Source organism: Oncorhynchus masou, chromosome 24 (genome assembly GCF_036934945.1).
Source record: "Oncorhynchus masou masou isolate Uvic2021 chromosome 24, UVic_Omas_1.1, whole genome shotgun sequence".
Lineage (NCBI taxonomy): Eukaryota > Metazoa > Chordata > Actinopteri > Salmoniformes > Salmonidae > Oncorhynchus > Oncorhynchus masou.
In genome coordinates, this window is record NC_088235.1 from 8,969,151 (window position 1) to 8,996,310 (window position 27,160).

Below are 27,160 nucleotides of genomic sequence, written 5' to 3' on the forward strand. Positions count from 1 at the left end.
CTTCTATACTATATGTCCTGTCTCTATCTGTAACAGACTTCTATAGCATTGACCTTCTATACTATATGTCTCTATCTGTAACAGACTGCTATAGCATTGACCTTCTATACTATATGTCTCTATCTGTAACAGACTGCTATAGCATTGACCTTCTATACTATATGTCTCTATCTGTAACAGACTGCTATAGCATTGACCTTCTATACTATATGTCTCTATCTGTAACAGACTGCTATAGCATTGACCTTCTATACTATATGTCTCTATCTGTAACAGACTGCTATAGCATTGACCTTCTATACTATATGTCTCTATCTGTAACAGATTGCTATAGCATTGACCTTCTATACTATGTGTCTATCTGTAACAGACTGCTACAGCATTGACCTTCTATACTATATGTCTCTATCTGTAACAGACTGCTATAGCATTGACCTTCTATACTATATGTCCTGTCTCTATCTGTAACAGACTGCTATAGCATTGACCTTCTATACTATATGTCTCTATCTGTAACAGACTGCTACAGCATTGACCTTCTATACTATATGTCTCTATCTGTAACAGACTGCTATAGCATTGACCTTCTATACTATATGTCTCTATCTGTTACAGACTGCTACAGCATTGACCTTCTATACTATATGTCCTGTCTCTATCTGTAACAGACTGCTATAGCATTGACCTTCTATACTATATGTCTCTATCTGTAACAGACTGCTATAGCATTGACCTTCTATACTATATGTCTCTATCTGTAACAGACTGCTATAGCATTGACCTTCTATACTATATGTCCTGTCTCTATCTGTAACAGACTGCCATAGCATTGACCTTCTATACTATATGTCTCTATCTGTAACAGACTGCTATAGCATTGACCTTCTATACTATATGTCTCTATCTGTAACAGACTGCTACAGCATTGACCTTCTATACTATATGTCCTGTCTCTATCAGTAACACACTGCTATAGCATTGACCTTCTATACTATATGCCTCTATCAGTAACACACTGCTATAGCATTGACCTTCTATACTATATGTCTCTATCTGTAACAGACTGCTATAGCATTGACCTTCTATACTATATGTCTCTATCTGTAACAGACTGCTATAGCATTGACCTTCTATACTATATGTCTCTATCTGTAACAGACTGCTATAGCATTGACCTTCTATACTATATGTCTCTATCTGTAACAGACTGCTATAGCATTGACCTTCTATACTATATGTCTCTATCTGTAACAGACTGCTATAGCATTGACCTTCTATACTATATGTCTCTATCTGTAACAGACTGCTACAGCATTGACCTTCTATACTATATGTCTCTATCTGTAACAGACTGCTATAGCATTGACCTTCTATACTATATTTCCTGTCTCTATCTGTAACAGACTGCTATAGCATTGACCTTCTATACTATATGTCTCTATCTGTAACAGACTGCTACAGCATTGACCTTCTATACTATATGTCTCTATCTGTAACAGACTGCTATAGCATTGACCTTCTATACTATATGTCTCTATCTGTAACAGACTGCTACAGCATTGACCTTCTATACTATATGTCCTGTCTCTATCTGTAACAGACTGCTATAGCATTGACCTTCTATACTATATGTCTCTATCTGTAACAGACTGCTATAGCATTGACCTTCTATACTATATGTCTCTATCTGTAACAGACTGCTATAGCATTGACCTTCTATACTATATGTCCTGTCTCTATCTGTAACAGACTGCCATAGCATTGACCTTCTATACTATATGTCTCTATCTGTAACAGACTGCTATAGCATTGCCCTTCTATACTATATGTCTCTATCTGTAACAGACTGCTATAGCAGTGACCTTCTATACTATATGTCTCTATCTGTAACAGACTGCTACAGCATTGACCTTCTATACCTTATGTCCTGTCTCTATCTGTAACAGACTGCTACAGCATTGACCTTCTATACTATATGTCTCTATCTGTAACAGACTGCCATAGCATTGACCTTCTATACTATATGTCTCTATCTGTAACAGACTGCTACAGCATTGACCTTCTATACTATATGTCCTGTCTCTAACAGTAATGGATGTGACTGACATCATAACAGGCAAGATGGATGATGAGGACAAGCAGCATTTCATCCCCTTCCAGCCGTGAGTATGAGATATGAACACACACACTCTGTCCCATCCATTACATCACCATAACACAGCGCACGCTGTCACAAAACCCGTGTCCATGTCTCTGTTCCTACTTGATCATGGGGGAGATGTTGCATAAACACAACACATATGGACCAGAACATAATGGAATGTATGGTAGGACCTCTATGGACCAGAACATAATGGAATGTATGGTAGGACCTCTATGGACCAGAACATACTGGACCTCTATGGACCAGAACATAATGGAGGTCTATGGTAGGACCTCTATGGACCAGAACATAATGGACCTCTATGGACCAGAACATACTAGACCTCTATGGACCAGAACATAATGGAGGTCTATGGACCAGAACATACTAGACCTCTATGGACCAGAACATAATGGAATGTATGGTAGGACCTCTATGGACCAGAACATACTAGACCTCTATGGACCAGAACATAATGGAGGTCTATGGTAGGACCTCTATGGACCAAAACATAATGGAGGTTATTGGCGGGATCTCTATGGACCAGAACATAAAGGACCTCTATGGACCAGAACATAATGGAGGTCTATGGTAGGACCTCTATGGACCAGAACATACTGGACCTCTATGGACCAGAACATACTAGACCTCTATGGACCAGAACATAATGGAGGTCTATGGTAGGACCTCTATGGACCAGAACATACTGGACCTCTATGGACCAGAACATACTAGACCTCTATCGACCAGAACATAATGGAGGTCTATGGTAGGACCTCTATGGACCAGAACATACTGGACCTCTATGGACCAAAACATAATGGAGGTTATTGGTGGGATCTCTATGGACCAGAACATAATGGACCTCTATGGACCAGAACATAATGGAGGTCTATGGTAGGACCTCTATGGACCAGAACATACTGGACCTCTATGGACCAAAACATAATGGAGGTCTATGGTAGGACCTCTATGGACCAGAACATAATGGAGGTCTATGGTAGGACCTCTATGGACCAGAACATACTGGACCTCTATGGACCAAAACATAATGGAGGTCATTGGTGGGATCTCTATGGACCAGAACATAATGGACCTCTATGGACCAGAACATACTGGAGGTCTATGGTAGGACCTCTATGGACCAGAACATACTGGACCTCTATGGACCAGAACATAATGGACCTCTATGGACCAAAACATACTGGAGGTCTATTGTGGGACCTATGGACCAGAACATAATGGACCTCTATGGACCAGAACATAATGGACCTCTATGGACCAGAACATACTGGACCTCTATGGACCAGAACATAATGGAGGTCTATCGTGGGACCTCTATGGACCAGAACATACTGGACCTCTATGGACCAGAACATAATGGACCTCTATGGACCAGAACATTAAGTCTATGTTAGGGTAGTACATTAGTTCCTGCCAAGGCAGCAGCTACTCTTCCTGGGGTTTATTATGGATCCCCATTTAGTTCCTGCCAAGGCAGCAGCTACTCATCCTGGGGTTTATTATGGATCCCCATTTAGTTCCTGCCAAGGCAGCAGCTACTCTTCCTTGGGTCTAAGCACATCATATAACATTATTCCACCACGACATATCTACAAGACAAAATGTATAATACCAACCAGACAACAATATTACAATGTACGTGTGTGTCTCTACCTTTTGTGCGTGTCTCTTCACAGTTGCATAAGGTTTTGGTTGTTTTGTGTGATTGGTTGTCTATTTGGGCCAGTAAATGGGTCTTCACTGCTCTAATGAAGGGGAACGACTTGAGCTTCCCTCCAGGCCTGAGGGCGCACGCTCTCCAGTTGGCTTCAAAGGAAGACGTGGCATATTGGAAGTGGCCACTTTGTCCTCAGTCATTTCCCATCTAGATTGTCCTCGGTGGCTTTGTCATTTGTTGATAGACAACAATCATCTTTTCACCTCTTCCACATCTGACTTTACGGAATTGGTCAGATATATATTTGGATGTGTCGTGTCAGAGTTTGTTGCTGGCATGTCGTTCCCTATATAGTGCACTACTACCCTATAAACCATGGTCTAAAGTAGTGCACTACTACCCTATAGGACCCTGGTCTAAAATAGTGCACTACTACCCTATAGACCCTGGTCTAAAGTAGTGCACTACTACCCTATAGACCCTGGTCTAAAGTAGTGCACTACTACCCTATAGACCCTGGTCTAAAGTAGTGCACTACTACCCTATAGACCCTGGTCTAAAGTAGTGCACTACTACCCTGTAGACCCTGGTCTAAAGTAGTGCACTACTACCCTGTAGACCCTGGTCTAAAGTAGTGCACTACTACCCTACAGACCCTGGTCTAAAGTAGTGCACTACTACCCTATAGGGCCCTGGTCTGAAGTAGTGCACTACTACCCTATAGGGCCCTGGTCTAAAGAAGGGCACTACTACCCTATAGACCCTGGTCTAAAGTAGCGCACTACTACCCTATAGACCCTGGTCTAAAGTAGTGCACCACTACCCTATAGACCCTGGTCTAAAGTAGTGCACTACTACCCTATAGACCCTGGTCTAAAGTAGTGTACTACTACCCTATAAACCCTGGTCTAAAGTAGTGCACTACTACCCTATAGATCCTGGTCTAAAGTAGTGCACTACTACCCTATAGACCCTGGTCTAAAGTAGTGCACTACTACCCTATAGACCCTGGTCTAAAGTAGTGCACCACTATCCTATAGACCCTGGTCTAAAGTAGTGCACTACTACCCTATAGGCCCAGGTCTAAAGTAGTGTACTACTACCCTATAGACCCTGGTCTAAAGTAGTGCACTACTACCCTGTAGACCCTGGTCTAAAGTAGTGCACCACTACCCTATAGACCCTGGTCTAAAGTAGTGCACTACTACCCTACAGACCCTGGTCTAAAGTAGTGCACTACTACCCTACAGACCCTGGTCTAAAGTAGTGCACTACTACCCTATAAACCATGGTCTAAAGTAGTGCACTACTACCCTATAGGGCCCTGGTCTAAAGTAGTGCACTACTACCCTATAGGGCCCTGGTCTAAAGTAGTGCACTACTACCCTATAGACCCTGGTCTAAAGTAGTGCACTACTACCCTACAGACCCTGGTCTAAAGTAGTGCACTACTACCCTATAGGGCCCTGGTCTGAAGTAGTGCACTACTACCCTATAGGGCCCTGGTCTAAAGAAGGGCACTACTACCCTATAAACCCTGGTCTAAAGTAGTGCACTACTACCCTATAGACCCTGGTCTAAAGTAGTGCACTACTACCCTATAGACCCTGGTCTAAAGTAGTGCACTACTACCCTATAGACCCTGGTCTAAAGTAGCGCACTACTACCCTATAGACCCTGGTCTAAAGTAGTGCACTACTACCCTATAGACCCTGGTCTAAAGTAGTGCACTACTACCCTATAGACCCTGGTCTAAAGTAGTGCACTACTACCCTATAGATCCTGGTCTAAAGTAGTGCACCACTACCCTATAGACCCTGGTCTAAAGTAGTGCACTACTACCCTATAGACCCTGGTCTAAAGTAGTGCACTACTACCCTATAGGCCCAGGTCTAAAGTAGTGTACTACTACCCTATAGGCCCTGGTCTAAAGTAGTGTACTACTACCCTATAGACCCTGGTCTAAAGTAGTGCACTACTACCCTATAGGCCCAGGTCTAAAGTAGTGTACTACTACCCTATACACCCTGGTCTAAAGTAGTGCACTACTACCCTATAGACCCTGGTCTAAAGTAGTGCACTACTACCCTATAGGCCCAGGTCTAAAGTAGTGTACTACTACCCTATAGACCCTGGTCTAAAGTAGTGCACTACTACCCTATAGGCCCAGGTCTAAAGTAGTGTACTACTACCCTATAGACCCTGGTCTAAAGTAGTGCACTACTACCCTATAGGCCCAGGTCTAAAGTAGTGTACTACTACCCTATAGACCCTGGTCTAAAGTAGTGCACTACTACCCTATAGGCCCAGGTCTAAAGTAGTGTACTACTACCCTATAGACCCTGGTCTAAAGTAGTGCACTACTACCCTGTAGACCCTGGTCTAAAGTAGTGCACCACTACCCTGTAGACCCTGGTCTAAAGTAGTGCACTACTACCCTGTAGACCCTGGTCTAAAGTAGTGCACTACTACCCTGTAGACCCTGGTCTAAAGTAGTGCACTACTACCCTGTAGACCCTGGTCTAAAGTAGTGCACTACTACCCTATAGACCCTGGTCTAAAGTAGTGCACTACTACCCTATAGACCCTGGTCTAAAGTAGTGCACTACTACCCTATAGACCCTGGTCTAAAGTAGTGCACTATATAGGGAATAGGGTGCCATTTGGGGCTCAGACCCTCCACTATTCCACCGTGACTAAATTAAGGCGATTTCATTAACTGCCTGTGTTCCTGAGAGGATTCCATAATTGGAAAATACTTTAGTCTGAGGCCCAAATGGCACCCTATTCCCTATATAGTGCACTACAATTGACCCCAAATGGCACCCTATTCCCTATATAGTGCACTACTGTGGCATCCTATTCCCTATATAGTACACTACTATTCAGCCCCAAATGGCACCCTATTCCCTATATAGTGCACTACTATTCACCACAAACGGCATCCTATTCCCTATATAGTGAACGTGGTGAAGGATAGAGTGTCATTTGGAACTCAGTCGTAGCTACCAATCAATTTATTTTAGTTGGCACGGTAGGCATATCTCCTCAGTTAACAGCTCTATTTAGGAACATACGTCATGGATTAGACTCTCTCCTCCTCTACACACACACACACACACACACACACACACACACACACACACACACACACACACACACACACACTGTCGTAGTGATGAATTGTGGTAGTTTCCTGAATAGCAGCTTTAGTTTGTAGCTCGGACCCTGTTCTAAGGCAAACTAAACAGGGAGCTACCGTTCCTAATAAAGGACTGTTTGATATAACTATATAATTGGTTGGAGATCTCTGGCATGCAAACAGCTTAGTTTTGGAGACGGAAATGGCCCTCACATTGTTAAAACAAAGGTTGAGATATAATGTCATGTTCTTCCTAGTGTTGCCAGAGGCAACATCTTTCCCTAAAAGACTTCGACCAGGGTTACAATGGCCTTTTCAAACCTAGTTTATTTATATTTAGTTGATTTAACGTCTACAGGAAGAGGACATGGAGAGATGTTAGTCATGCTTCAATGTTATTACTGATTTTTAATTCAATCAAGCTCTTATTTATTTCATTTCTACCCTTAAACCTACTATACGTATCCCTTTAAATGTTATGCATCCTTCAGGCATTTCTCTCTGCCCTCCTCTCCTCTGCTCTCCTCCTCTCCTCTGCTCTCCTCCTCTCCTCTGCTCTCCTCCTCTCCTCTCCTCTGCTCTCCTCCTCTCCTCTCCTCTCCTCTCCTCTCCTCTCCTCTCCTCTCCTCTCCTCTCCTCTCCTCTCCTCTCCTCTCCTCTCTCCTCCTCCCTCTCCCTCTCCTCTCCCTCTCCCTCCCTCTCCTCTCCCTCCTCTCCTCTCCTCTGCTCTCCTCCTCTCCTCTCCTCTCCTCTCCTCTGCTCTCCTCCTCTCCTCCTCTCTTCTGCTCTCCTCCTCTCCTCTGCTCTCCTCTCCTCTCCTCTCCTCTGCTCTCCGCTCCTCTCCTCTCCTCTGCTTTGCTCTCCTCTCCTCTCCGCTCCTCTCCTCTGCTCCTCTCCTCTGCTCTCTCTGCCCTATCCTCTCTCCTCTGCTCTCTGCCCTCCTCTGCTCTCCCTCTCCTCCTCTTCTCTGCTCCCTCTCCTCTCTCCTCTGCTCTCTCTCTCCTCCTCCCCTCTCTATCTCTCCTCCTCTCCCCTGCTCTCCCTCTCCTCCTCTCCCTCCCATCCTCTCCTTTGCTCTCCGATGCTTTCCCTCTCTCTCTCCTCTGCCCTCCTCTCGTCTCTCTCTCCTCTGCCCTCCTCTCGTCTCTCTCTCTGCCCTCCCTCTCCTCTCTCCCTCTGCCCTCCTCTCCTCTCTCTCTGCCCTCCTCTCTCCTCTACTCTGCTTTCTCTGCCCTCCTCTCTCCTCTACTCTGCTCGCTCTCTCTGCTCTCTCTCTCTCTGCCCTACTCTCCTCTCTCCTCTACTCTCCTCTGCCCTCCTCTCCTCTCCTCTCTCTCTGGTGTTGTTCCTGTCATGTGCCTACTACAGGCTAGCGTTGGATGATGCCGTGCTTCGCCACAGGCAACTGAACATCTCACGTTTTTCAACCAGGGTGGCCGGGGAGAGCGACTTTCTCCAGACCGTCATCAACAAGGTCATCGCTGCCAAGGAGGTCAACCACAAGGGACAAGGTAAAGTTAATGTACAGGGAGGTGGGGGGTGAGATGCTTGGAGTGGTACTGTGAGAGGGCAGGGAGGTTCTGTTGGGTGACGTTACTGTATGATATAGAATACAGTACGATATAGAATACAGTATGATATAGAATACAGTATGATGGAGAATACAGTATGATATAGAATAAAGTATGATATAGTATGATATAGAATACAGTATGATGACTAAAAGATGACGGGCCTGGGGTCTGACTAAAGGACGACGGGCCTGGGGTTTGACTAAAGGATGACGGGCCTGGGGTCTGACTAAAAGATGACGGGCCTGGGGTCTGACTAAAGGACGACGGGCCTGGGGTTTGACTAAAGGATGACGGGCCTGGGGTCTGACTAAAGGATGACGGGCCTGGGGTCTGACTAAAGGACGACGGGCCTGGGGTTTGACCAAAGGATGACGGGCCTGGGGTCTGACTAAAGGATGACGGGCCTGGGGTCTGACTAAAGGATGACGGGCCTGGGGTCTGACTAAAAGATGACGGGCCTGGGGTCTGACTAAAGGACGACGGGCCTGGGGTTTGACTAAAGGATGACGGGCCTGGGGTCTGACTAAAGGACGACGGGCCTGGGGTTTGACTAAAGGATGACGGGCCTGGGGTCTGACTAAAGGATGACGGGCCTGGGGTCTGACTAAAGGACGACGGGCCTGGGGTCTGACTAAAGGACGACGGGCCTGGGGTCTGACTACAGGACGACAGGCCTGGGGTCTGACTAAAGGATCACAGGCCTGGGGTCTGACTAAAGGATGACAGGCCTGGGGTCTGGCTAAAGGACGACGGGCCTGGGGTCTGACTAAACGGGCTTGGGGCCTGACTAAAGGACGACGGGCCTGGGGTCTGACTAAAGGATGACGGGCCTGGGGTCTGACTAAAGGACGACGGGCCTGGGGTCTGACTAAAGGACGACGGGCCTGGGGTCTGACTAAAGGATGACGGGCCTGGGGTCTGACTACAGGATGACAGGCCTGGGGTCTGACTACAGGATGACGGGCCTGGGGTCTGACTAAAGGATGACGGGCCTGGGGTCTGACTAAAGGACGACGGGCCTGGGGTTTGACTAAAGGACGACGGGCCTGGGGTTTGACTAAAGGATGACGGGCCTGGGGTCTGACTAAAAGATGACGGGCCTGGGGTCTGACTAAAGGACGACGGGCCTGGAGTCTGACTAAAGGACGACGGGCCTGGGGTCTGACTAAAGGACGACGGGCCTGGGGTCTGACTACAGGACGACGGGCCTGGGGTCTGACTAAAGTTTGACGGGCCTGGGGTCTGACTAAAGGACGACGGGCCTGGAGTCTGACTACAGGATGACGGGCCTGGGGTCTGACTAAAGGACGACGGGCCTGGAGTCTGACTAAAGGACGACGGGCCTGGAGTCTGACTACAGGACGACGGGCCTGGGGTCTGACTACAGGACGACGGGCCTGGGGTCTGACTAAAGTTTGACGGGCCTGGGGTCTGACTAAAGGACGACGGGCCTGGAGTCTGACTACAGGATGACGGGCCTGGGGTCTGACTAAAGGACGACGGGCCTGGAGTCTGACTAAAGGACGACGGGCCTGGAGTCTGACTACAGGACGACGGGCCTGGGGTCTGACTACAGGACGCCCGGCCTGGGGTCTGACTAAAGGACGACAGGCCTGGGGTCTGACTACAGGATGACGGGCCTGGGGTCTGACTAAAGGACTACGGGCCTGGGGTCTGACTACAGGACAACAGGCCATTTTCCAATACTGTAGATGTGTTAGTAACAGCTCTTGGATTGACATGTCATGCTTTAGTAGACCCCAGACCACCTGCAGAGGGTTTTGTAGAGGGAGGAGAACAGCCTCTGTGGTGTTGTCATGTTGAATGGCTTTAGACCCCAGACCACCTGTAGAGGGTTTTGTAGAGGGAGGAGAACAGCCTCTGTGGTGTTGTCATGTTGAATGGCTTTAGACCCCAGACCACCTGCAGAGGATTGTGTAGAGGGAGGAGAACAGCCTCTGTGGTGTTGTCATGTTGAATGAAGTAGAGGTCAGATCCACTCAGTCATCCCTGGTCAAGGAATCACACAGAGCACAGTGAGGAAGCAGCGGTGTGTGTGGGTGGGTAGGTGTTGTGTGTGTGTGTGTGTGTGTGTGTGTGTGGGTAGGTGGTGTGTGTGTGTCGCCAAGGAGAGACACAGAGTACAGTGAGGAAGCAGCGGTGTGTGTGTATGTGTGGGTGGGTAGGTGTTGTAGGTGGGTGTGTAGGTGTTGTAGGTGGGTGGGTAGGTGTTGTAGGTGGGTGGGTAGGTGTTGTAGGTGTCGCCAAGGAGAGACACAGCCTGGAGAGGAGAGGCTGTTCTTTATTATGGACCTTTCAACAGTCTGCAAGGAGAGGAGGAGGAGGAGGAGAGGGGAGGAGGAGGAGAGGGGGAGGAGGAGGAGAGGGGAGGAGAGGAGGGGAGGAGGAGGGAGGGGAGGAGAGGAGGGGAGGAGGAGGAGAGGGGAGGAGGAGGAGAGGGGAGGAGGAGGAGAGGGGAGGAGGAGGAGAGGGGAGGAGAGGAGAGGGGAGGAGAGGAGGAGGAGAGGGAGAGGAGAGGAGGAGGAGAGGGAGAGGAGGAGGAGGAGGAGAGGAGAGGAGGAGGAGGAGCGGAGAAGAGAGGAGGCCGTTCCCTTGGAGTCGAAATTCAAGCCCAGATCTACCTCTCAGACGTTTTGACTTAAATAACATAATGCAACATGAACCAGTTAGACAGTTCTGACCCAGTACATCATCACTACATCATCACTACAGACCCAGTACATCATCACTACAGACCCAGTACATCATCACTACAGACCCAGTATATCATCACTACAGGCCCAGTATATCATCACTACAGACCCAGTACATCATCACTACAGACCCAGTACGTCATCACTACAGACCCAGTATATCATCACTACAGACCCAGTACATCATCACTACAGACCCAGTACATCATCACTACAGACCCAGTACATCATCACTACAGACCCAGTACATCATCACTACAGACCCAGTATATCATCACTACAGACCCAGTACATCATCACTACAGACCCAGTACATCATCACTACAGACCCAGTACATCATCACTACAGACCCAGTATATCATCACTACAGACCCAGTACATCATCACTACAGACCCAGTACATCATCACTACAGACCCAGTACATCATCACTACAGACCCAGTACATCATCACTACAGACCCAGTATATCATCACTACAGACCCAGTACATCATCACTACAGACCCAGTACATCATCACTACAGACCCAGTACATCATCACTACAGACCCAGTATACCATCACTACAGACCCAGTACATCATCACTACAGACCCAGTACATCATCACTACAGACCCAGTACATCATCACTACAGACCCAGTACATCATCACTACATCATCACTACAGACCCACTACATCATCACTACAGACCCGGTACATCATCACTACAGACCCAGTACATCATCACTACAGACCCAGTACATCATCACTACAGACCCAGTACATCATCACTACAGACCCACTACATCATCACTACAGACCCAGTACATCATCACTACAGACCCAGTACATCATCACTACAGACCCAGTACATCATCACTACAGACCCAGTACATCATCACTACAGACCCAGTACGTCATCACTACAGACCCAGTACATCATCACTACAGACCCAGTACATCATCACTACAGACCCAGTACATCATCACTACATCATCACTACAGACCCAGTACATCATCACTACAGACCCAGTACATCATCACTACAGACCCAGTACATCATCACTACATCATCACTACAGACCCAGTACATCATCACTACAGACCCAGTACATCATCACTACAGACCCAGTACATCATCACTACAGACCCAGTACATCATCACTACAGACCCAGTACATCATCACTACAGACCCAGTACATCATCACTACAGACCCAGTACATCATCACTACAGACCCAGTACATCATCACTACAGACCCAGTACATCATCACTACAGACCCAGTACATCATCACTATATCATCACTACAGACCCAGTACATCATCACTACAGACCCAGTACGTCATCACTACATCATCACTACAGACCCAGTACATCATCACTACATCATCACTACAGACCCGGTACATCATCACTACAGACCCAGTACATCATCACTACAGACCCAATATATCATCACTACAGACCCAGTACATCATCACTACAGACCCAGTACATCATCACTACAGACCCAGTACATCATCACTACAGACCCAGTACATCATCACTACAGACCCAGTACATCATCACTACAGACCCAGTACATCATCACTACAGACCCAGTACATCATCACTACAGACCCAGTACATCATCACTACAGACCCAGTACATCATCACTACAGACCCAGTACATCATCACTACAGACCCAGTACATCATCACTACATCATCACTACAGACCCAGTACATCATCACTACAGACCCAGTACATCATCACTACAGACCCAGTACATCATCACTACAGACCCAGTACATCATCACTACAGACCCAGTACATCATCACTACAGACCCAGTATATCATCACTACAGACCCAGTACATCATCACTACAGACCCAGTACATCATCACTACAGACCCAGTACGTCATCACTACAGACCCAGTACATCATCACTACAGACCCAGTACATCATCACTACAGACCCAGTACATCATCACTACAGACCCAGTACATCATCACTACAGACCCAGTACATCATCACTACAGACCCAGTACATCATCACTACAGACCCAGTACATCATCACTACAGACCCAGTACATCATCACTACAGACCCAGTACATCATCACTACAGACCCAGTACATCATCACTACAGACCCAGTACATCATCACTACAGACCCAGTACATCATCACTACAGACCCAGTACATCATCACTACAGACCCAGTACATCATCACTACAGACCCAGTACATCATCACTACAGACCCAGTACATCATCACTACAGACCCAGTACATCATCACTACATCATCACTACAGACCCAGTACATCATCACTACAGACCCAGTACATCATCACTACAGACCCAGTACATCATCACTACAGACCCAGTACATCATCACTACAGACCCAGTATATCATCACTACAGACCCAGTATATCATCACTACAGACCCAGTATATCATCACTACAGACCCAGTACATCATCACTACAGACCCAGTATATCATCACTACAGACCCAGTATATCATCACTACAGACCCAGTACATCATCACTACATCATCACTACAGACCCATTATATCATCACTACAGACCCAGTACATCATCACTACATCATCACTACAGACCCAGTACATCATCACTACAGACCCAGTACATCATCACTACAGACCCAGTATATCATCACTACAGACCCAGTATATCATCACTACAGACCCAGTACATCATCACTACATCATCACTACAGACCCATTATATCATCACTACAGACCCAGTACATCATCACTACATCATCACTACAGACCCATTATATCATCACTACAGACCCAGTACATCATCACTACATCATCACTACAGACCCAGTACATCATCACTACAGACCCAGTACATCATCACTACAGACCCAGTACATCATCACTACAGACCCAGTACATCATCACTACAGACCCAGTATACCATCACTACAGACCCAGTACATCATCACTACAGACCCAGTACATCATCACTACAGACCCAGTACATCATCACTACAGACCCAGTACATCATCACTACAGACCCAGTATATCATCACTACAGACCCAGTATATCATCACTACAGACCCAGTACATCATCACTACAGACCCAGTACGTCATCACTACATCATCACTACAGACCCAGTACATCATCACTACAGACCCAGTACATCATCACTACAGACCCAGTACATCATCACTACAGACCCAGTACATCATCACTACAGACCCAGTACGTCATCACTACAGACCCAGTACATCATCACTACATCATCACTACAGACCCAGTACATCATCACTACATCATCACTACAGACCCAGTACATCATCACTACATCATCACTACAGACCCAGTACGTCATCACTACAGACCCAGTACATCATCACTACATCATCACTACAGACCCAGTACATCATCACTACATCATCACTACAGACCCAGTACATCATCACTACATCATCACTACAGACCCAGTACGTCATCACTACAGACCCAGTACATCATCACTACATCATCACTACAGACCCAGTACATCATCACTACATCATCACTACAGACCCAGTACATCATCACTGCATCATCACTACAGACCCAGTACATCATCACTACAGACCCAGTATATCATCACTACAGACCCAGTATATCATCACTACAGACCCAGTACGTCATCACTACATCATCACTACAGACCCAGTACATCATCACTACATCATCACTACAGACCCAGTATATCATCACTACAGACCCAGTATATCATCACTACAGACCCAGTACATCATCACTACAGACCCAGTATATCATCACTACAGACCCAGTACATCATCACTACAGACCCAGTACATCATCACTACATCATCACTACAGACCCAGTACATCATCACTACAGACCCAGTACATCATCACTACAGACCCAGTACATCATCACTACAGACCCAGTATATCATCACTACAGACCCAGTATATCATCACTACAGACCCAGTACATCATCACTACAGACCCAGTACATCATCACTACAGACCCAGTACATCATCACTACAGACCCAGTACATCATCACTACAGACCCAGTATACCATCACTACAGACCCAGTACATCATCACTACAGACCCAGTACATCATCACTACAGACCCAGTACATCATCACTACAGACCCAGTACATCATCACTACAGACCCAGTATATCATCACTACAGACCCAGTATATCATCACTACAGACCCAGTACATCATCACTACAGACCCAGTACGTCATCACTACATCATCACTACAGACCCAGTACATCATCACTACAGACCCAGTACATCATCACTACAGACCCAGTACATCATCACTACAGACCCAGTACATCATCACTACAGACCCAGTACGTCATCACTACAGACCCAGTACATCATCACTACATCATCACTACAGACCCAGTACATCATCACTACAGACCCGGTACATCATCACTACAGACCCAGTACATCATCACTACAGACCCAGTACGTCATCACTACATCATCACTACAGACCCAGTACATCATCACTACATCATCACTACAGACCCAGTACGTCATCACTACAGACCCAGTACATCATCACTACAGACCCAGTACGTCATCACTACAGACCCAGTATATCATCACTACAGACCCAGTACATCATCACTACAGACCCAGTACATCATCACTACAGACCCAGTACATCATCACTACAGACCCAGTATATCATCACTACAGACCCAGTACATCATCACTACAGACCCAGTACATCATCACTACAGACCCAGTATATCATCACTACAGACCCAGTATATCATCTACAGACCCAGTACATCATCACTACAGACCCAGTACATCATCACTACAGACCCAGTACGTCATCACTACATCATCACTACAGACCCAGTACATCATCACTACAGACCCAGTATATCATCACTACAGACCCAGTACATCATCACTACAGACCCAGTACGTCATCACTACATCATCACTACAGACCCAGTACATCATCACTACAGACCCAGTACATCATCACTACAGACCCAGTATATCATCACTACAGACCCAGTACATCATCACTACAGACCCAGTACGTCATCACTACATCATCACTACAGACCCAGTACATCATCACTACAGACCCAGTATATCATCACTACAGACCCACTACATCATCACTACAGACCCAGTACATCATCACTACAGACCCAGTATATCATCACTACAGACCCAGTACATCATCACTACATCATCACTACAGACCCAGTACATCATCACTACAGACCCAGTACATCATCACTACAGACCCAGTACATCATCACTACAGACCCAGTACATCATCACTACAGACCCAGTACATCATCACTACAGACCCAGTACATCATCACTACAGACCCAGTACATCATCACTACAGACCCAGTATATCATCACTACAGACCCAGTACATCATCACTACATCATCACTACAGACCCAGTACATCATCACTGCAGACCCAGTACATCATCACTACAGACCCAGTACGTCATCACTACAGACCCAGTACATCATCACTACAGACCCAGTACATCATCACTACAGACCCAGTACATCATCACTACAGACCCAGTACATCATCACTACAGACCCAGTACATCATCACTACAGACCCAGTACATCATCACTACAGACCCAGTACGTCATCACTACAGACCCAGTACATCATCACTACAGACCCAGTACGTCATCACTACAGACCCAGTATATCATCACTACATCATCACTACAGACCCAGTACGTCATCACTACAGACCCAGTAAGTCATCACTACAGACCCAGTACATCATCACTACAGCCCCAGTACATCATCACTACATCATCACTACAGACCCAGTACATCATCACTACAGACCCAGTACATCATCACTACAGACCCAGTACATCATCACTACAGACCCAGTAAGTCATCACTACAGACCCAGTACGTCATCACTACAGACCCAGTACATCATCACTACAGACCCAGTACATCATCACTACAGACCCAGTACGTCATCACTACAGACCCAGTACATCATCACTACAGACCCAGTACATCATCACTACAGACCCAGTACATCATCACTACAGACCCAGTACATCATCACTACAGACCCAGTATATCATCACTACATCATCACTACAGACCCAGTACATCATCACTACAGACCCAGTACGTCATCACTTCATCATCACTACAGACCCAGTACATCATCACTACAGACCCAGTACGTCATCACTTCATCATCACTACAGACCCAGTACATCATCACTACAGACCCAGTACATCATCACTACAGACCCAGTACATCATCACTACAGACCCAGTACATCATCACTACATCATCACTACAGACCCAGTACATCATCACTACAGACCCAGTACATCATCACTACAGACCCAGTACGTCATCACTACATCATCACTACAGACCCAGTACATCATCACTACAGACCCAGTACATCATCACTACATCATCACTACAGACCCAATATATCATCACTACATCATCACTACAGACCCAGTACATCATCACTACATCATCACTACAGACCCAGTACGTCATCACTACATCATCACTACAGACCCAGTACATCATCACTACAGACCCAGTACGTCATCACTACATCATCACTACAGACCCAGTACATCATCACTACAGACCCAGTACATCATCACTACATCATCACTACAGACCCAATATATCATCACTACATCATCACTACAGACCCAGTACGTCATCACTACAGACCCAGTACATCATCACTACATCATCACTACAGACCCAGTACATCACTACAGACCCAGTACATCATCACTACAGACCCAGTACGTCATCACTACAGACCCAGTACATCATCACTACAGACCCAGTACATCATCACTGCATCATCACTACAGACCCAGTACATCATCACTACAGACCCAGTACGTCATCACTGCATCATCACTACAGACCCAGTACATCATCACTACAGACCCAGTACATCATCACTACAGACCCAGTATATCATCACTACATCATCACTACAGACCCAGTACGTCATCACTACAGACCCAGTACATCATCACTACATCATCACTACAGACCCAGTACATCATCACTACAGACCCAGTACATCATCACTACAGACCCAGTACATCATCACTACAGACCCAGTACGTCATCACTACAGACCCAGTACATCATCACTACAGACCCAGTACATCATCACTACAGACCCAGTACATCATCACTACAGACCCAGTACATCATCACTACAGACCCAGTACATCATCACTACAGACCCAGTACGTCATCACTACAGACCCAGTACATCATCACTACAGACCCAGTACATCATCACTACAGACCCAGTACATCATCACTACAGACCCAGTACATCATCACTACAGACCCAGTATATCATCACTACAGACCCAGTACATCATCACTACAGACCCAGTACATCATCACTACAGACCCAGTACATCATCACTACAGACCCAGTACATCATCACTACAGACCCAGTACATCATCACTACAGACCCAGTACATCATCACTACAGACCCAGTACATCATCACTACAGACCCAGTACATCATCACTACATCATCACTACAGACCCAGTACATCATCACTACAGACCCAGTACATCATCACTACAGACCCAGTACATCATCACTACAGACCCAGTATATCATCACTACAGACCCAGTACATCATCACTACAGACCCAGTACATCATCACTACAGACCCAGTACATCATCACTACATCATCACTACAGACCCAGTACATCATCATTACATCATCACTACAGACCCAGTACATCATCACTACAGACCCAGTACATCATCACTACAGACCCAGTACATCATCACTACAGACCCAGTACATCATCACTACAGACCCAGTACGTCATCACTACAGACCCAGTACATCATCACTACAGACCCAGTACATCATCACTACAGACCCAGTATATCATCACTACAGACCCAGTACATCATCACTACATCATCACTACAGACCCAGTACATCATCACTACAGACCCAGTACATCATCACTACAGACCCAGTACATCATCACTACAGACCCAGTACATCATCACTACATCATCACTACAGACCCAGTATATCATCACTACAGACCCACTACATCATCACTACAGACCCAGTACATCATCACTACAGACCCAGTACATCATCACTACATCATCACTACAGACCCAGTACATCATCACTACAGACCCAGTACATCATCACTACAGACCCAGTACATCATCACTACAGACCCAGTACATCATCACTACATCATCACTACAGACCCAGTATATCATCACTACAGACCCACTACATCATCACTACAGACCCAGTACATCATCACTACAGACCCAGTACGTCATCACTACATCATCACTACAGACCCAGTACATCATCACTACATCATCACTACAGACCCAGTACATCATCACTACAGACCCAGTACATCATCACTACATCATCACTACAGACCCAGTACATCATCACTACATCATCACTACAGACCCAGTATATCATCACTACAGACCCAGTACATCATCACTACAGACCCAGTACATCATCACTACAGACCCAGTACATCATCACTACAGACCCAGTATATCATCACTACAGACCCAGTACATCATCACTACAGACCCAGTACATCATCACTACATCATCACTACAGACCCAGTACATCATCACTACATCATCACTACAGACCCAGTACATCATCACTACATCATCACTACAGACCCAGTACATCATCACTACAGACCCAGTACATCATCACTACAGACCCAGTATATCATCACTACAGACCCAGTACATCATCACTACAGACCCAGTACATCATCACTACAGGCCCAGTACATCATCACTACAGGCCCAGTACGTCATCACTACAGACCCAGTATATCATCACTACAGACCCAGTACATCATCACTACAGACCCAGTACGTCATCACTACAGACCCAGTACATCATCACTACAGACCCAGTACATCATCACTACAGACCCAGTATATCATCACTACAGACCCAGTACATCATCACTACAGACCCAGTACATCATCACTACATCATCACTACATCATCACTACAGACCCAGTACATCATCACTACATCATCACTACAGACCCAGTACATCATCACTACAGACCCAGTACATCATCACTACAGACCCAGTACGTCATCACTACAGACCCAGTATATCATCACTACAGACCCAGTACATCATCACTACAGACCCAGTACATCATCACTACATCATCACTACAGACCCAGTACATCATCACTACAGACCCAGTACATCATCACTACAGACCCAGTACATCATCACTACAGACCCAGTACATCATCACTACAGACCCAGTACATCATCACTACATATTGGTCCATTTGGTTTAAGAGGAGACAGACCCTCAGACAGACTGACCTCCTCTGTTGCTAAGTCCCACTGACCCAGTACATCATCACTGCATATTGGTCCATTTGGTTTAAGAGGAGACAGACCCTCAGACAGACTGACCTCCTCTGTTGCTAAGTCCCACTGACCCAGTACATCATCACTACATATTGGTCCATTTGGTTTAAGAGGAGACAGACCCTCAGACATACTGACCTCCTCTGTTGCTAAGTCCCACTGACCCAGTACATCATCACTGCATATTGGTCCATTTGGTTTAAGAGGAGACAGACCCTCAGACAGACTGACCTCCTCTGTTGCTAAGTCCCACTGTCTCTCTGACTGTGTTCCAAACAGCACCTCTTTTCCATACATAGTGAACTACGAGCCCTGGTCAAAAGTAGTGCACTTCATAGGGAATAAGGGAATAGGGAGGCCAATTGGGATGCAACCTCGGTCTGCAGGCCAAATTACCTGAGGATGTTCCAGCTCCTTGGTGTGTTTCAGAACGATGTAAATGTTGAGTCTGATATGACCCATGTTTCCTGAAGATTGTCATGGTAGTAGCTTCCTCAACAACGGTCTCTACTCCCTCCCTCCCTGTTCCCAGGTCTGTGGGTGACCCTGAAGCTGCTCTGATTTGACTGATAACATGTCCTATTCCCTGTTCCCAGGTCTGTGGGTGACCCTGAAGCTGCTCTGATTTGACTGATAACATGTCCTATTCCCTGTTCCCAGGTCTGTGGGTGACCCTGAAGCTGCTCTGATTTGATTGATAACATGTCGTATTCCCTGTTCCCAGGTCTGTGGGTGACCCTGAAGCTGCTCTGATTTGACTGATAACATGTCCTATTCCCTGTTCCCAGGTCTGTGGGTGACCCTGAAGCTGCTCTGATTTGACTGATTGTCGTATTCCCTGTTCCCAGGTCTGTGGGTGACCCTGAAGCTGCTCTGATTTGACTGATAACATGTCGTATTCCCTGTTCCCAGGTCTGTGGGTGACCCTGAAGCTGCTCTGATTTGACTGATGACATGTCCTATTCCCTGTTCCCAAGGTCTGTGGGTGACTCTGAAACTGCTTCCGGGTGATATCCATCAGATCAGGAAGGACTTCCCTCACCTGGTTGACCGTTCCACAGCCGTTGCCCGCAAGATGGGCTTCCCAGAGATCATCATGCCAGGTAGCATCATGGTCCATTCAGAGATCGTCAGGCCAGGTTCATCATGATCCATTCAGAGATCGTCAGGCCAGGTAGCATCATGATCCATTCAGAGATCGTCAGGCCAGGTAACATCATGATCCATTCAGAGATCGTCAGGCCAGGTAGCATCATGTCAGGCCAGGTAGCATCATGTCAGGCCAGGTAGCATCATGATCCATTCAGAGATCGTCAGGCCAGGTAGCATCATGTCAGGCCAGGTAGCATCATGTCAGGCCAGGTAGCATCATGATCCATTCAGAGATCGTCAGGCCAGGTAACATCATGATCCATTCAGAGATCGTCAGGCCAGGTAGCATCATGTCAGGCCAGGTAGCATCATGTCAGGCCAGGTAGCATCATGGTCCATTCAGAGATCGCCAGGCCAGGTTCATCATGATCCATTCAGAGATCGTCAGGCCAGGTAACATCATGATCAATTCAGAGATCGTCAGGCCAGGTAACATCATGATCCATTCAGAGATCGTCAGGCCAGGTAGCATCATGGTCCATTCAGAGATCGTCAGGCCAGGTAGCATCATGATCCATTCAGAGATCGTCAGGCCAGGTAGCATCATGATCCATTCAGAGATCGTCAGGCCAGGTAGCATCATGATCCATTCAGAGATCGTCAGGCCAGGTAGCATCATGTCATACCAGGTAGCATCATGATCCATTCAGAGATCGTCAGGCCAGGTTCATCATGATCCATTCAGAGATCGTCAGGCCAGGTTCATCATGATCCATTCAGAGATCGTCAGGCCAGGTTCCTCATGATCCATTCAGAGATCGTCAGGCCAGGTAGCATCATGGTCCATTCAGAGATCGTCAGGCCAGGTAGCATCATGTCATACCAGGTAGCATCATGATCCATTCAGATATCGTCAGGCCAGGTTCATCATGATCCATTCAGAGATCGTCAGGCCAGGTTCATCATGATCCATTCAGAGATCGTCAGGCCAGGTTCCTCATGATCCATTCAGAGATCGTCAGGCCAGGTAGCATCATGGTCCATTCAGAGATCGTCAGGCCAGGTAGCATCAAGATCCATTCAGAGATCGTCAGGCCAGGTAGCATCATGATCCATTCAGAGATCGTCAGGCCAGGTAGCATCAAGATCCATTCAGAGATCGTCAGGCCAGGTAGCATCATGATCCATTCAGAGATCGTCATACCAGGTAGCATCATGATCCATTCAGAGATCGTCAGGCCAGGTAGCATCATGATCCATTCAGAGATCGTCAGGCCAGGTAGCATCATGGTCCATTCAGAGATCGTCAGGCCAGGTAGCATCATGATCCATTCAGAGATCGTCAGACCAGGTAGCATCATGGTCCATTCAGAGATCGTCAGGCCAGGTAGCATCATGATCCATTCAGAGATCGTCAGGCCAGGTAGCATCATGATCCATTCAGAGATCGTCAGGCCAGGTAGCATCATGATCCATTCAGAGATCGTCAGACCAGGTAGCATCATGTCATACCAGGTAGCATCATGATCCATTCAGAGATCGTCAGGCCAGGTTCATCATGATCCATTCAGAGATCGTCAGGCCAGGTAGCATCATGATCAATTCAGAGATCGTCAGGCCAGGTAGCATCATGATCCATTCAGAGATCGTCAGGCCAGGTAGCATCATGATCCATTCAGAGATCGTCAGGCCAGGTAGTTCTCTCCTTCTCTACCACACCTGCTGCCTCTAACTCTGAACTGACATTTACCTTTGAGGTGCTGACCTGTTACACCCTCTTCAACCACTGTGATTATTATTATTTGACCCTGCTGGTCATTTATGAACATTTGAACATCTTGGCCATGTTCTGTTATAATCTCCACCTGGCACAGCCAGAAGAGGACTGGCCACCCCACATAGCCTGGTTCGTCTCTAGGTTTCTTCCTCGGTTCTGGCCTTTCTAGGGAGTTGTTCCTAGCCACTGTGCTTCTACACCTGCATTGCTTGCTGTTTGGGGTTTTAGGCTGGGTTTCTGTACAGCACTTTGAGATATCAGCTGATGTAAAAGGGCTTTATAAATACATGCATTTGATTGATAGTACCATGCCCTCTTTCCACAGTGACATTCACACCGGTGTTAAAGACTCTATACATGGTCCTAGTCTGACTTGGGGCCAAATTGGGACACAACCCTTTGTCAGTGAGGTCCACGTTCAGCATGCAGGTCTACAGTTCGGACACAACCCTTTGTCAGTGAGGTGTGTGTGTACTCATAAGCCTGTTTTGTTTCCCCTCAGGTGACGTGCGTAACGATATCTACGTAACCCTGGTTCAGGGAGAGTTTGATAAAGGCAGCAAGTCCACCCCCAAGAATGTCGAGGTCACCATGACGGTCTACGACGAGGACGGAAAGAAACTGGAGGTATTGAGACACCACACACACACACATCCTGTAGCCCAGACCCCCCCACACCATATCCCTCCCATCTCTCTGGGTCTGATACCCTGTAGCCCAGACCCCCCCACACCATATCCCTCCCATCCCTCTGGGTCTGATATCCTGTAGCCCAGACCCCCCCCACACCATATCCCTCCCATCCCTCTGGGTCTGATACCCTGTAGCCCAGACCCCCCCACACCATATCCCTCTGGGTCTGATACCCTGTAGCCCAGACCCCCCCACACCATATCCCTCCCATCCCTCTGGGTCTGATACCCTGTAGCCCAGACCCCCCCCCCCCCCACACCATATCCCTCCCATCTCTCTGGGTCTGATACCCTGTAGCCCAGACCCCCCCACACCATATCCCTCCCATCTCTCTGGGTCTGATACCCTGTAGCCCAGACCCCCCCCACACCATATCCCTCCCATCTCTCTGGGTCTGATACCCTGTAGCCCAGACCCCCCACATCATATCCCTCCCATCTCTCTGGGTCTGATACCCTGTAGCCCAGACCCCCCACACCATGTCCCTCCCATCCCTCTGGGTCTGATACCCTGTAGCCCAGACCCCCCCACACCATGTCCCTCCCATCCCTCTGGGTCTGATACCCTGTAGCCCAGACCCCTCCACACCATATCCCTCTGGGTCTGATACCCTGATACCCTGTAGCCCAGACCCCCCCACACCATATCCCTCCCATCTCTCTGGGTCTGATATCCTGTAGCCCAGACCCCCCCCCCCACACCATATCCCTCCCATCTCTCTGGGTCTGATACCCTGTAGCCCAGACCCCCCCACCATATCCCTCCCATCCCTCTGGGTCTGATACCCTGTAGCCCAGACCCCCCCACACCATATCCCTCCCATCTCTCTGGGTCTGATATCCTGTAGCCCATTCCCCCCCCCCCCCCCACACCATATCCCTCCCATCTCTCTGGGTCTGATATCCTGTAGCCCAGACCCCCCCCACACCATATCCCTCCCATCTCTCTGGGTCTGATACCCTGTAGCCCAGACCCCCCACACCATATCCCTCCCATCTCTCTGGGTCTGATATCCTGTAGCCCAGACCCCCCACACCATATCCCTCCCATCTCTCTGGGTCTGATAGCCCAGACCCCCCCACACCATATCCCTCTGGGTCTGATACCCTGTAGCCCAGACACCCCCACACCATATCCCTCCCATCCCTCTGGGTCTGATACCCTGTAGCCCAGACCCCCCCACACCATATCCCTCCCATCTCTCTGGGTCTGATACCCTGTAGCCCAGACCCCCCCACACCATATCCCTCTGGGTCTGATATCCTGTAGCCCAGACCCCCCCACACCATATCCCTCCCATCTCTCTGGGGCTGATACCCTGTAGCCCAGACCCCCCCACACCATATCCCTCCCATCTCTCTGGGTCTGGTAGCCCAGACCCCCCACACCATATCCTCCCATCTCTCTGGGTCTGATATCCTGTAGCCCAGACCCCCCCCACACCATATCCCTCCCATCCCTCTGGGTCTGATACCCTGTAGCCCAGACCCCCCCACACCATATCCCTCCCATCTCTCTGGGTCTGATATCATGTAGCCCAGACCCCCCCACACCATATCCCTCCCATCTCTCTGGGTCTGATACCCTGTAGCCCAGACCCCCCCACACCATATCCCTCTGGGTCTGATATCCTGTAGCCCAGACCCCCCACACCATATCCCTCCCATCCCTCTGGGTCTGATACCCTCCCATATCCCTCTGGGTCTGATATCCTGTAGCCCAGACCCCCACACCATATCCCTCCCATCCCTCTGGGTCTGATATCCTGTAGCCCAGACCCCCCACACCATATCCCTCCCATCTCTCTGGGTCTGATATCCTGTAGCCCAGACCCCCCCACACCATATCCCTCCCATCCCTCTGGGTCTGATACCCTGTAGCCCAGACCCCCACACCATATCCCTCCCATCTCTCTGGGGCTGATACCCTGTAGCCCAGACCCCCACACCATATCCCTCCCATCCCTCTGGGTCTGATACCCTGTAGCCCAGACCCCCCACACCATATCCCTCCCATCTCTCTGGGTCTGATACCCTGTAGCCCAGACCCCCCCACACCATATCCCTCCCATCCCTCTGGGTCTGATACCCTGTAGCCCAGACCCCCCACACCATATCCCTCCCATCCCTCTGGGTCTGATATCCTGTAGCCCAGACCCCCCCACACCATATCCCTCCCATCTCTCTGGGTCTGATACCCTGTAGCCCAGACCCCCCCCCACACCATATCCCTCCCATCCCTCTGGGTCTGATACCCTGTAGCCCAGACCCCCCCCCCACACCATATCCCTCCCATCCCTCTGGGTCTGATACCCTGTAGCCCAGACCCCCCACACCATATCCCTCCCATCCCTCTGGGTCTGATACCCTGTAGCCCAGACCCCCACACCATATCCCTCCCATCTCTCTGGGTCTGATACCCTGTAGCCCAGACCCCCCACACCATATCCCTCCCACCCCTCTGGGTCTGATATCCTGTAGCCCAGACCCCCCCACACCATATCCCTCCCATCTCTCTGGGTCTGATACCCTGTAGCCCAGACCCCCCCACACCATATCCCTCCCATCTCTCTGGGTCTGATACCCTGTAGCCCAGACCCCCCCACACCATATCCCTCAGTGTTTTACGTATCGTAGTCTCGTCAACAGAGATGTCAGCATGTTCCAGAGATTTCTGTAGGTCTTTAGCTGACACTCTAGGATTCTTCTTATCCTCATTGAACATTCTGCTCTGTGCTCTTGCAGTCGTGTTTGCAGGACGGCCACAATTAGTCTTATCGTGGACTGATGAACGTCAAGGCTTTTAGAGATACTTTTGTAACCCTTTCCAGCTTTATGCAAGTCAACAATTCTTCATCTTAGGT

The 27,160-nt window shown here is 47.9% G+C and overlaps 1 protein-coding gene across 1 annotated transcript in view; it reads left to right on the forward strand.

The window, feature by feature from the left end:
• The window catches only part of LOC135513383 (dedicator of cytokinesis protein 1-like), a 1,066,221-nt gene that overhangs the window by 42,579 nt on the left and 996,482 nt on the right, over positions 1-27,160 (forward strand). The window contains 4 exon segments of the mRNA XM_064936309.1: positions 2,090-2,162; positions 8,398-8,477; positions 21,713-21,838; positions 24,107-24,231. Of these exon segments, the coding sequence (XP_064792381.1) occupies positions 2,090-2,162; positions 8,398-8,477; positions 21,713-21,838; positions 24,107-24,231 (404 nt within the window).